The sequence below is a fragment of the Orycteropus afer genome, unplaced genomic scaffold (genome assembly GCF_000298275.1).
Source record: "Orycteropus afer afer isolate SDZICR_OR568_19922 unplaced genomic scaffold, OryAfe1.0 scaffold00020, whole genome shotgun sequence".
Lineage (NCBI taxonomy): Eukaryota > Metazoa > Chordata > Mammalia > Tubulidentata > Orycteropodidae > Orycteropus > Orycteropus afer.
Window position 1 is genome coordinate 10,233,823 of NW_006921607.1, and position 13,452 is coordinate 10,247,274.

Below are 13,452 nucleotides of genomic sequence, written 5' to 3' on the forward strand. Positions count from 1 at the left end.
GATGCAGTTGAGAAGCCAAAGCCTCCTGAGTAATATTAGTATGTTCTTATCTATGTCTAGCATTTGTAGATAGGTTTTAGAATTATCTTAAAAAAAAAAAAATTATCTTTGTCTTCCCTAAAGGTCCTTTTATGTGGAATGCAAGAGATTGATTTAAATGACTGGCAAAGACACGCCATCTACCGTCATTACACGAGGACAAGCAAGCAAATCATGTGGTTTTGGCAGGTTTGTCTCTTAATTTATTTCTACTGGGAGACACTATAATTTTTTTTACACATTGCTTATTACATATCGAAATGAATCACAGAACAAAGTGTACCAATGTGTGCAAGCTCTGCTGTTCATGCTATATATTAAATAAGTAGATTATACTGATTATAATAGCATCCTTTCAAGTCTATTGCCAAATTAAGCCACATACCGTAACAGCTCCAACGCAACAACACAACGCACTGCCATCGAGTCAGATCCGACTCATAGCAACGCCTCCTTGGATTTCCGAGGAGGTATCACTACAGAAATAGATTGTCCAGCCTTCCTTATAAGGAGTGCCTGATGGGTTTGAACCACCAGCCTTTTGGTTAACAGTCAAACCAGATGATAAAAAAATTCATCTGCGTTTAATCTGAATGTTTTGGATTTTTATAAAACTGTTGAAAGTATGGTTTTCATCTTTTGAAGAATTAAATAATGTTCAGGAGACAAAACTTACAGATATTATTTAGAATCATGGTATCTTTTCAAAAAAATGTTGGCTATACATGTAAAGAAATTCATATAGGTAACTCAAAGATTAATTGAGCCTCTGTAACAAGTAGGATTAGCATTTTAAAATAATTAACAATGGTATAATAGGGTAAAAATTGTTCTTTACAAAAGCTGTTTGACAGAGCCAAGAGTTGTGCTATAGAAGTGCTGCCGCTTAGAAAATATCTTCGGATGTTTTGATTCAGAGTGGTGAGAGGTGAAGGCCAGATAATTCTGGGTGTGCATGGCTGCACCGAAACCTGAAAGACGGTGAGGGAATGAGGTTATTGGGATGTGTCTGGGTTAGCATTCTGTGAGCTTAATTTTATTCATGAAACCAAAATGTCTGTTCCAAATCAAGTTCTGTACCTTATGTCACCACATGAATGTCCTGTTGGACAGGAAATCTAGGGGGAAAAGGGAAAAGCTGCCCTAGAAAAGCTAATCTTGGGATTGCATGAGAAGAGGCCTCTTGGGCCTAGGGTATCCTTCTTTTTCTATTTACTTATAGGGATGCAGGCTCTCTGGTGACTCTGATTAAGACATTTGGCTGCTAGCCAACAGGTTGGTGGTTTGAACCCACCAGCTGCTCTTTGGTAGAAGGATGAGGCAGTCTGCTTCCATAAAGATTTACAGCCTTCAAGACCCTATGGGGCAGTTCTGTTCTGTCCTATAGGGTCACTATGAGTTGGAATTGACTTGACGGCAGTGGGGTAAGGATGTGGTCCTAAGATATTTATAAGGGAAAATGAGTGGTGCTTTGACAAACATGAAGATGCTCCTACATCCACAGTTTTGGGTGCAGTCATTATCTAATGCCTGACACCAGGGCTTTGTTTAAAATGTGAAATGTTTTTTGTCTTTTTTTGGGGGGTTTAGTATGCTAAACATATGATCTACAAAATGTGTTTTTAATAGTTTGTTAAAGAAATCGATAATGAGAAGAGAATGAGACTTCTACAGTTTGTAACTGGAACTTGCCGATTGCCAGTTGGAGGATTTGCTGACCTCATGGGTATGTATACAGCATCAGCTTTCCTATACAGGAACTTGGGTATCATACTACTATTGCATAAACATTAACAAATAACAAAGATGAGTATAAACTATTTTCTTTACTAGTCACAGTTAACCTGTGTTTGTGTAAACTTAAATCATTTCATACTCCTTACCTCTGTGACATTTAGAACTTCAGGCTGTATCTCACATTTCAATTCAGGAGTCTAGATAGGAGTAAATCTGCTTGCTTGTTTGGCAGACATTTCAGTGTCTCTTGTGAGCCATGCGCTATGGGTTGCATTATACTGTATTTTAATGATGTGTTTGCCACTATTCCTTATTAGACTAGGAGCTCCTAGAGATATAAATCCATATCTTCATCATTTTTAAAATTTCTGTTAGAGTGCCTGTTACATTGTAGTCACTGATTAAAATAAGCATTGTTTCAAAATGAATGCCCATGAGAATATTTATTTTATGACTAAATAAAAAATTAAGTAAATTCAAGTATTTCTTTAATGATAGAATTTCCCAAGTACCCTATGAAGACATACAGAGAGACGGTGACTCCTAAGCTTGTGGACTAATATTATTAAGCCATTAAATGACAATACTTGTCCATCAAATTTGGGTCTTAAAAACAGTAAATGTAATAATTCAAACAACAGAAAAATCATATGGTTAGAATAGTCAAGGAAGGCACGTTTAAAAAAAATGAGTTGAATCAAGCCTATATTTATGTGTAGTGTGTTTTATAGGTGGGGGATAACAGAAATGAAGATACTAAGACATCCTTGTGGAACACTTCGTAGCTAAAAAGAGGGTCAAGATTAGAGAACTGAGTACAGAATTCTGCGTACAGAATATAGAACCAGATTAACAAAGACTAAAAGCCACACCAAGGAGGTTAGACGTTAACCTGAGCGTATTGCAAGCTATGGGAACTTTTTGAACAGAAGAATAAACTTACTGAAGCAGCATTTTAGGAAGAATTGATAGCAAGATGTAGAGAAGGTACTTTAAAGATGGGGAGAGCCTGGAGATGGAAATAAATTATTGCAGCAATGATGAGAACCTGATCTTAGGAAATGGAAGTGGAAATTGAGGGTATAAATGCTAGGGCAGTTCTATAGGGAGAAATACGTAGAAGTAGGACGATGTTGGGAAGATAAGGGTTAAAGGAGGAGTGTCAAAGTAACTCCAAGTTATGACATAGATTAATAGGGCAGTTATGAAAGAGAACATGGTATGGAAGTTGGGGAAGGACACTGAGTGTCAGAACCTCCTGAGTTTAAGGTAACCAACAGAGAAGTAAAAGTAAAGGTGGTGCTCAAGTACCAGTGAGAAATGTAAGAATAGAGAAGGGATGGTTGAGCCATCAGAGTCGTGACATTTGAAGCTGTGAGAATGGGTAGTCTTCTGCAGAAATAGAAGACAGAGAAGTTTAGGGGGTCAGTGCTTAGAAACACCTGTATTTAAGTATGTGACAGAAATAGCCTGGAAGCGTACTTACAGGAAAAGATAAGAGAGTAAACAAGCGAAATAAATAGTACAGTCTCTCAGAAGCTAATATAGAAGGGAGTTTGTATCCAGTGCTACAGAGGTCTCAGAGAAGGACAGTTTCTAAGGAAGTTTTTAGAGGGGCATCTTTGAGGATGCACTTTAGTTTGAAGGAGAAAGAAACCATTTTGGGGGTTGGGGAGAAAAGTAGTAGTGACCAAAATGAGAAAAAAATGGTACAAGCTTCTCAATATAAACTGGAAATCTAATCATTAAAGAGAAGAAAACTAGGTCTGTTCTTGGGAATAATATTTGGGGTTGGGTAGAGCTGCCTGAAACCACACAGGATACCTCTGGAGGACAGAGACAGTAAGGTGATTCGGAGACTTCAGAGGCCTCTGGTTTAACCTTCCACCAAGTGAAAAGTTCTAAGAGTAATATATATAATTCTTTAGTGTTTCAATCTGATCAGAGCCAACATTCTGTTATTTATAACAAATACTTATATCTACTTTACTATTCTTAAATAAAAGTGATAGATGAAATAACTTTCTTAAAATTTCTAAAATACACACCTACATAGCACCAATTGTAACACAACCCAACTCACTGCCATCAAGTCGTTTCCAACTCATAGTGACTCCCTTGGGTTTCCAAGGCTGTAAATCTTTATGGAAGCAGGCTGCTTCATCTTTCTTCTGCAGAGCAGCTGGTGGATTTGAACACTGGCCTTTTGGTTAGCAGCCATGTGCCTTAACCACTACACCACCAGAGCTCCTTTAATTATAACATAAAAGAGAAATAAATGATTTGTAATGAACTAATACGTATTTCAGTACATGAATATTTGGGAACAACTATATTGTTGTTGTTGTTGTTGTTATTTGCCGTCGAGTCAGCCCCGACTCTTAGCGACCCCTCCTTGGGTTTCCGAGGCAGTATCACTACGGAAGTAGGATTGCCCAACCTTCCTTCCGAGGAGTGGCTGGTGGGTTTGAACCGCCAACCTTCTGGTTAGCAGTCAAGTGCCTTAGGCACTATGCTACCAGGGCTCCTAGACAGATACTTGTCCTTAATGAAAATATTTGGGTTTAAGAGATCAGAAGCCATTATGTGTATAAAAGTAAGCAAATGAAAGAACAGAGGGAAAAGATAGGAAATAACAGATTTAAATTAAGATAGGAAATAACAGATTTAAATTTAAATATCTATGATAAGAAAAAGAAGGATGTAACCTAAATAAGGTAGGGATAATATACCTGCCAAAATAAAATATAGAGTGTCAAAGTGAAGAAAAAAATGAGATAACACTTATTTAAAAGGGTAATATCAAAATAATTCCCAGTGCTGTAACATTGGTAATGAATGCATAGAAAAAATACCTCCTATCATGAACTTCCAAGGAGCTCTGGTGACACAGTGCCTAAGGCATTAGACTGCTAACCAGAAGGTGGGCGGTTCAACTCTACCAGCTGGTCCGAAGAAGATGGGGCAATCTGTTTCCTTAAAGATTGACCATCTTAGAAACCTGATGGGGTTGCTGTGGGTCGAAATTGACTCAGTGGCAGTAGGTTTATTATGAAATTCCACTGCAGGCCAAGATTTAAAAAGGCCTGGGAGGCTATGTCATTTGAAAGCTAGGTAAGAATAGAAATACATATTCAGCATTCTACACAGAGGATAGTGCGAGACGTGTAGTGACAGTGTCAGAGTAAGATTGAAAACAACGGCAATCTAAAAATAGTTTCAGTATATAAATTTTACATGTAGATTTTTCAAAACTCATTGTTCTGTAAAATTTTAGGAAATATCCAGGATTGTAGTAATATGGTATATTTATAAAACAGCCTTTATTAATGAAATTCCATAAATTCATTTCAAATGTGTTTCTGGTATTATAATATTTGATTCTCAGTCTGTTAAAACCAGAACCTTCTGTTACATATTATTAGCACCACTGAACTAAACTCCTTTTTAACTATGTGGTTAGAGATAGACTGAGTAGAGAGAATGTGCAGAGTAAGTAAATGATTTAATAATTTCAAGCTTAATTATTTAATCATTTTTAATTTCTTTCTTCATAATGACTTTCTTGTATTACTGAACTTTTCACATAATTACTTGTAAAAACAATCAAATATTATTTGATACAAAAGTACTAACAATTTATGTTTGTACAATTTATGTTTAGTTGAGTGAGACAGGATTATTTGTGGAGGACTATCCCATACATTACAGAGTATTTAGTGTCTCAGACCCCATCTAATTAAAAAGTCCAGTCACGGGGTCTTAAAAGCTTATGAGTGACCATCTAGGTACAACTACTGGTCTCTCCCTGTTTGGAGCAAAGAAGAGTAAAGAAATCAAAGGTGGAAGAAAACAAGTAGTCCAAAGGAATAATGGGGCGTGTGCACCCCAGCCTCCACAATGCTGAGACCAGAAGAACTAGACAGTGCCATGCTACCACTGCTCACCGCTATGAAAGGGAACACAATAAGAGGTCCCAGATACAGTGGGGGAGGATGTGGAACTAAACTTAAAATCATTTAAAAAAAAAAAAACTAGGCTTACTGGTCTGATCAAGACTGGTGGAACCCCCAAAACTATAGCCCTTAGATACCCTTCAGGGTAGGAACTGAACTTAATCCCTGTGACTCAATTGACAGCCAAACAATAGACAGGCCTATAGGTGAAAAGTAGTATGAGGGAGGGTATGCACCAATTAGCACAGTTAAGCATGTGAGATCAGGGGACAGCATTCGCCCAGGGACAGAGCAGGGAAGGTGCAAAGGCATAGGCGGTACGGAAGGGGTGGGCACAGGGAGAAAGTGGGAAGAATGCTGTTACAATGTGGGGGTTGCAGTCAATGTCGCAAAATGGTGTATGTGGTAGTTCAGTTTGTGTGTCAACTTGGCTGAGCCTGGTTGAGTGACTAGGCAGCTGGATGTAGGATTCCCCATGATGAGACTGGCAATCAGCTCCATGGTGGAATCTACTGTGAGCAGCTGAGTAGCTGCCTCAGGGAATGTGGTCTGCTTCCTATATATAAGCAGAGCCTTGGGGAATGGTCTCAAGCTTATGGCACACTTGGACCCTCCATGTAGCCGTGTTGTTGCTCAGCAGCCTGCCGTGCTTGCCGACCTTAGGACTTGCAGTGGACTTAAGTTAATGGCCTGCCATGTGGTTTGGTAACACCAGGACTGTGCCTTTTGACTTGTCAACCTTGGGGCTTCTCAGCCTCAGCAGCCTGCAGCTGTCTGAGTGAAGAAACGCCTCTAGCTCCAGCGGGCCGGGAGCAGGAGGCAGAGCTGGACCCCAAGGTTGAGGGGCTTTCACCCAGCCCCTAGAGCCTGGTACTTTGAACTCAGACTTAAAGCCTCCAAATTGTAAGAATAAACTCCTGTTTGTTCAAGCCATCCACATTTGTGGTATATTCCCATCAGAGTGGTACTAGGTAACCAGAACAATGTGTGTGGATGGTTGAATGGAAAACCAATTTGCTCTGTAAACTTTCACTCAAATCATAATAATAAAGAATAAATAAATTTTAAAAAAAATCCACATCGAGGAAAGAGAGGACACCGAATTGTGCACATGAGATATAGATGACTGAAGCTAATACCAGTATATCCACAATATTGCATTGCCATTAACACCAAACACCAGGCTACGGATAAACACATAAACAACTGAGAAGATCGGATGGGGGTCAATGAACAGGATTATACTCTAGACCAAAGATAGATTCAGCTGAGGCTAATCTCGCACAGATACCAGTGATACAAAATGCCTGCAATCATTACAGAAACAACAGAAGACAGACATAGAGGAGAGAGATCCAACGGATCTACCAGCTCAGGACCATGGTATTGGGGGACACCAGACTCATTTGGCACAACAAAATACATAAAAATCTTGTTCCACAACCTATATTGGTGAGTAGCAACGGGGGTCTTAAAAACTTTCAGGAGGCCATCTAAGATGCAGCTAGTGGTCTGCTATCATTGAAAGTGAAGAAGAGTGAAGAAAACCAAGGGCATTTGGAAACAATCCCCCTAGGACATGATGGACCTCGAGACCAGAAGAACTAGACGGTGCCTGACTTCCAATGCCAAACACTTGGGAAGGGATCAAAACTGGAGATCCCAGATAGAGTGGGAGGAAGAAGATGGAACAAAATCCAAAAACACAATAATGACCAGAATTACTAGTCGGGTGGAGTCTGGTGGGACCCCCAAGACTATGGCCCTGGGATGCACTCCGGGCCTGGGATAAAACTCACTCCCAAGGCCTAGCTCTCAGCCCAACAGTAAATAAGACTTATATGCAGAATACTCAATCCAGGGTGATGCACCCACAGACTCAACAAAGATACATCCCTTGGAGCAATTGGCTATGGGGCATCAGAGGGGCAACATTCACAGGAAGGAAAAGCAGGACACACAGGAGTGCATAACTATGAAGGGCACAGGGCGCGGGGAGGTCACTGAGAGGGGAGAAGAGGAAAGTGAGTTAGGGTTGGGGATGGTAATTGGGGAGTGAAATCAAATGTACACGAGATGTTGAATGTAAAACAAATTCTGCTCAGTAAATTTGCACCTAAAGCACAGTCAATTGAAAGAACCAATCACACTATCAATCTTTGTGACCACCAGTAAAGGCTCCCTTAAAAAAAAATCCATTGTGGTAAATTGTCAATGTCATGAGACAAAATGTATGTGAATTGCTGTATGGAAAGTGAACTTGCGCTGTAAATTTTCACCCAAATCACAATTTTTAAAAAAAACGCCCACCCACTGCTATCAAGTCAATTACAACTCATAACATCCCCTATTGGGCGTCCAATGCTGTAAATCTTTATGGGAGCAGACTGCCTCATCTTTCTTCCACGGAGTAGCTGTTGGGTTTGAACTGCCAACCTTTTGGTTAGCAGTCAAATGCCTTAACCACTGCATCATCAGAGCTCTTTAGGGAGCAGCACTGACCTTTTAAAAAAGTCAAGATTTAAGGTCACTATTCTGTCCAGCAGAAAGTAAATGAGAAGCATAAATTTGGGTGTTTGTGTGTGTGTTTGAATTAGAAAGGGTATGTCCTATAGAACCTATAAGCACAGAATTCCTGAGCATGGTTAATTTTGAATTTATTGGGATGTTTGTGGTGTCCCTGCATGGTGCACATGGTTAATGGACTCTGCTGCTACTTGAAAGATTATAGGTTGGAATCTACCCAGAAGTGCCTTGGAAGAAAGGCCTGGCAATGTATTTCTGAAAAATAAGCTAAAATGATGTTTTTCTGTGTTCTCTTCTTACGTAAGCTGTTACTAATTCATCATGACGCTGTGTTTTTCTCGCTATGGGTTGTTTTATTCAATATATGAAGTTGCATATATTAACAACACATTGGTTCTCAAGCTTTAGTGCTCATTAGAATCACCCTGGAAGCTTGTTAAAACACATATCACTGAACCATACCCCCAGAGTTTCTAACTCAGTAGTCTGAGGTGGGATTTGCCATTCTGATAAGTTCCTTGGTGATGCTGATGCTGCTGGACTGGGGACCACACTTTGAGAACCACTGTGTTGACAAACTATTTCTATTACAGGGAGCAATGGACCACAGAAGTTTTGCATTGAAAAAGTTGGGAAAGAAAATTGGTTACCCAGAAGTCATACCTGGTGAGTAAAGTCAGAAAGAGTAAATAAATAGTCTTTTTTCCGGGTCTCCTATAACTATTAATAGCTTGTTAGATAAGAAATGAAATCTTTTTTAACAACTTTATTGAGGCATGATTTACATGTAATATTTCCTCATTTTAAATATGTAATTCAGTGGTTTTTAGGAGATCTGCAGAGTAATGTGGCCATCACAGCAGCCCATTTGTAAGCACTTCCATCCCTCCAGAACAGCTTGCCCTTTTGCCCACTGGCTTTCATTCTCTTTTCCCACACCTGAGTCTTTTAACTTTTCTCTGAAGTCAGGGAGAAAAATGAAAGTCTAAGTAATTATTAAAAGATTACTTTCTAACATGGTCATCAGAAACACTCTTTTCCCATTAAGTTTATCCACATTTCCAAAAATGTAGCAAATTAAAGCCAATCTTAATTTTACCCCAAACACGTTAACTTATTAGGCCTTATATCAACAGTATTTTAACTTTATTTTGTGAGGCATAATTTCAGTGGTCATAGATGAATCTTGTGTATTCCTGTATTTTCACCATCTAACATTTTTACTAATTTATTGTCTGTTCTTTTATACTTTCCTATATACACATACATGTGGTGCTTTTTAAATAAAACTTTGTTGAGATATAATTCATACCCTATAAAATTTGTAAAGTACACAATTCGTTGTTCAACATATTCACAAGGTCATGCAACCATCACCACTATCTAGTTCTAGAACATTTTTTCACCCCAAAGAGAAACCTCACACCCATTAGCAATCACTCCCCATTTCCCCCAACTGCCCTCAGCCCGTAGTAACTATTCAGCTATTTTCTGTCTCTATGGATTTGCCTATTCCGTATATTTCATATAAATGGAATCATATAATGTGTTGCCTTTTGTGTCTATCAGGATATTGTTTCCAAGGTTCATCCATGTTGTAGCATATATCAGTACTTCATTTCTTTTTGCTAACCAGAAGGCTGGCGGTTCAAACCCACCAGCTGCTCTTTGGAAGGAAGGTTGGGCAATCCACTTCCATAGTGATACTGCCTGGGAAACGTAAGGAGGGGTCGCTATGAGTCGGATCCGACTCGACAGCTGTGAGTTTTTAAAACTTCGTTGTGTGGATACACCACATTTTATTCATCCAGTCTTTACTTGCTGAACATTTAGGTTATTTCCATTTTCTTGCTATTATGAATAATCCTTCTGGGAACATTCACGTACAAGTTGTCAAGGTAATTGTATGTTTTTATTTCTCTTGTGTATATACCTAGGATTGGAATTGCTGCGTCATATGGTAACTGTCTAATGTTTTGATTAACTGCCAACCTGTTTTCCAAAGCCAGTATACCGTTTTACATTCCCACCAGCAGTTTCTCCACATTCTCATCTTTGTTATTATAGCCACCCTGACGTGTTTGAAGTAGCATGACATTTTGGTTTTGATTTGTATTTCCCTGATGATTCTTGATGTTGAACATCTTTCCATGTGATTATTAGCCATTTCTATATCCTCTTTGTAGACCTGTCTATCCTTTGCTCATTTTTTAATTTGTCTTTTATTGTTGAGTTGTAAGAGTTCTTTATATATTGTGGATACTAGTCTTTCATCAGATACATAATGTGGAAGTATTTTTTTCCCATCTTTTGGTTGTCTTTCTTGTTATTTTCTTGATGATATCCTTTGAAGCATAAAGTTTTAAATTTTGATGAAGTTCAATTTATCTGTATTCAGTTACTTGTGTTTTTGGTGTCATGTCTAAGAAATCATTCTCTTACCCAAGGTCAGAAAGATTCTAGTTTCAGCTCTTACATTTAGGTGTATGATTCAGTATGAGTTAATTTTTGTGTATGGTATGAGATTTGGATCCAATTTCACTCTCTTGTTTGTGGAAATCCAGTTGTCTTAGCACCATTTGTTGAAGATACTATTCTTTTACCACTGAATACCCTTGTCAAAAACTAGTTAACCATAAATATTAGGGGTTTATTTCAGGATTCTTAATTCTGTTTCATTGTATGTCATCCTTATGCTAGTACCACATTGTCTTGATGACTGGGGCTTTATAAGTTTTAAAATTGAGAGGTGTGAGTCTTCCAACTTTTTCAATGTTGTTTGACTCTTCTGGATCCCATGTATTTCCAAAAGTCTTTTAGGATCAATGTATCACTTTCTACAAAATCATCTCAGATTTTGATAGAGAATGCATTGAATCAATTTGAGCGGTATTGCCATCTTAGCAATATTAAGTGTTCTATCCAGGAACATAGTATGTCTTTCCTTTTATTTGAGTCTTTTAAAATCTTTCAATAATTTTTTTTTTTTTTAAGTTTTCAGAGTACAAGTCTTATACTCCTTTTCTTAAATTTATTCTTAAGTAATTTTTCTTTTTGATGCTATTGTAAATGGAATTGTTAGTTTTATTTTCAGACTGGTAGCAGAGTACCTAAGGCATTTGACTGTTAACCAGAAGGCTGGCGGTTCAAACCCACCAGCCACTCCTCGGAAGGAAGGTTGGTTAGTCTACTTCCGTAGTGATACTGCCTCAGAAACCCAAGGAGGGGTCGCTATGAGTCAGGTCCTATTTGACGACACATAACAACAACAACAGTGTATAGAAATGGAATAAAATTGTTGGGGTTTTGTTTGGGGGGGGGTATGTTGATCTTGTACATACATGTATTTTGGTTTGACCTGTAGTCTTTTGCTTTTTTCACACTTGAAACAGACTGTATTTATAATTATACTGTTGTGAACAGGTTATTTCAGTCACACATAAAAAGTAGCCTCATTACTTTGTCGGGTTTTTTGTTTTTCATTTACAAGAGCTAACAAGAAATCATTGTAAGTTTATTTTCTCTTTGTAGATAGTATTATTTCCCTGTCATCAGAAATTTTTTTAGGCCTTATATAAATACATCAGGGGGCCAAACCTTTAGGGCAAATTCATTATCTGTTACCTTGTGACGCTGATATTGATATGGCCTAAAATTACAAGATGCTTTTTAAAAGCTCACAAGCTAGGAATCGGACAGAGAAATCCAGTGGTAGCAGAATATTAGAGCAGAAAATCATTTCTTACTCTTAAAGTAGTATTCTTAAAACTTTTTGAAAAGAGACCTTATGGCCTAGAAAATCTAAGATATCTAGTCCTTTTACTGGCCATTTCCTAGGTGGCCCTTTACAGAGAAGGTTTGCTCGTCTCTGGAGTAGAATTAGGATAGAGGGGTGAACATGAGCAAGACTGACATTTTATTGAGGGTTTGCTGAGGACCAAGTCCTGTGTCATGTGCTTGCTGCTGCTTTACTCTGCCCTGAAACCAAAACCAAACCACACTCACTGCCTTCGAGTTGATTCCAACTCATAGTGACCCCCATTGGGTTTCCAAGGCTGTAGATCTACAGGAGTAGATCACCCCATCTTCCTTCCACGGAGTGGCTGGTGGGTTTGAACCACCTACCTTCTGGTTAGTAGCCAGTGCTCTTATCCTCCACGCCACATGAGCTCCTTACTCTGCCTTGAGAGGTAGGTATTATTATTATTCCCATTTACCAAAAGGAGAAACTGAAACTTGCAAACGGTTAAAGTACTTACTTAAAGGCCCAGTGAGAGCTGGGATTCACACCCAATTTTGCCTGATTTTAAAGCCATTTTTGCTACAGTATACTGCCCATGTGATTCTTTGTATATTTCCATTTCTCATGCGAACAATTTTTATTTTTAGTTTTAACCGCCTGGACCTGCCACCCTATAAGAGTTATGAGCAACTGAAGGAAAAGCTGTTGTTTGCCATTGAAGAAACAGAAGGGTTTGGACAAGAATAGCGTCTGAGAATTTGCACCATTGAAGGACAAAAACACATTTATGTTTGTCCTTTTCCTTCTTTGCCTGTTGCACATCTTGTTGTAAATTGGACTGTGACAGTCGTTTAGAGAGTTATCTGTGTGTAAGTAAATGAATGTTATCATTGAGGTTTCTCTCCCAGTGATTCTGGATTTCTGCTCACCGTTTTCAGAAATCAGATCTGTAAACGACTAGTCAGAACTTACTTTACTTGAGATTTAACACAGCAACGAAATCTGCCTTGTCTTATTCCATTAGATTGTTTCCTTAACAACGGTTTTGTATACATGTGTCAAAAGTCTCACTCGGGAGTAGATTTTTTTAAAGATTCTGCTGATATGCGGGGAAGTCCCTTGGTAACTGCAATGTGCAAGATACTCATATTAAGCCTCTTGTTAAGAGGTATTTGGTCAAAGTGCAAACTTAACCCAGCTTCTGGGACCATGAGCAGACTTCTAGCTTGTGCGCTCCCTCTCACCTCAGCCTGGCCTGACTGTTGTTTTCCTTCATGGAGCATGAATCCATGCATCGTTTTGATGTTATTCCTGGAAGTGATCTAGGACTCTTGCATCTCTCTACAAAGTAGCTTGAATTCAGGGAGAAGTCGGTCCCAGCCTGCAAATGACTTCATACCTCTCCTCATTTGGAAATTTTGATTGTTTTAATTGCCTTGCAAACACTAAACT

The 13,452-nt window shown here is 38.7% G+C and overlaps 1 protein-coding gene across 1 annotated transcript in view; it reads left to right on the top strand.

Moving 5' to 3' along the window:
• ITCH (itchy E3 ubiquitin protein ligase) overlaps positions 1-12,747 on the top strand; it is a 140,778-nt gene extending 128,031 nt beyond the window's left edge. The window contains exons 19-22 of the mRNA XM_007934730.1: positions 124-228; positions 1,669-1,765; positions 8,852-8,924; positions 12,648-12,747. Of these exons, the coding sequence (XP_007932921.1) occupies positions 124-228; positions 1,669-1,765; positions 8,852-8,924; positions 12,648-12,747 (375 nt within the window). The remainder of the gene's footprint in view (positions 1-123; positions 229-1,668; positions 1,766-8,851; positions 8,925-12,647) is intronic.
• The last annotated feature ends 705 nt before the right edge of the window (positions 12,748-13,452 follow it).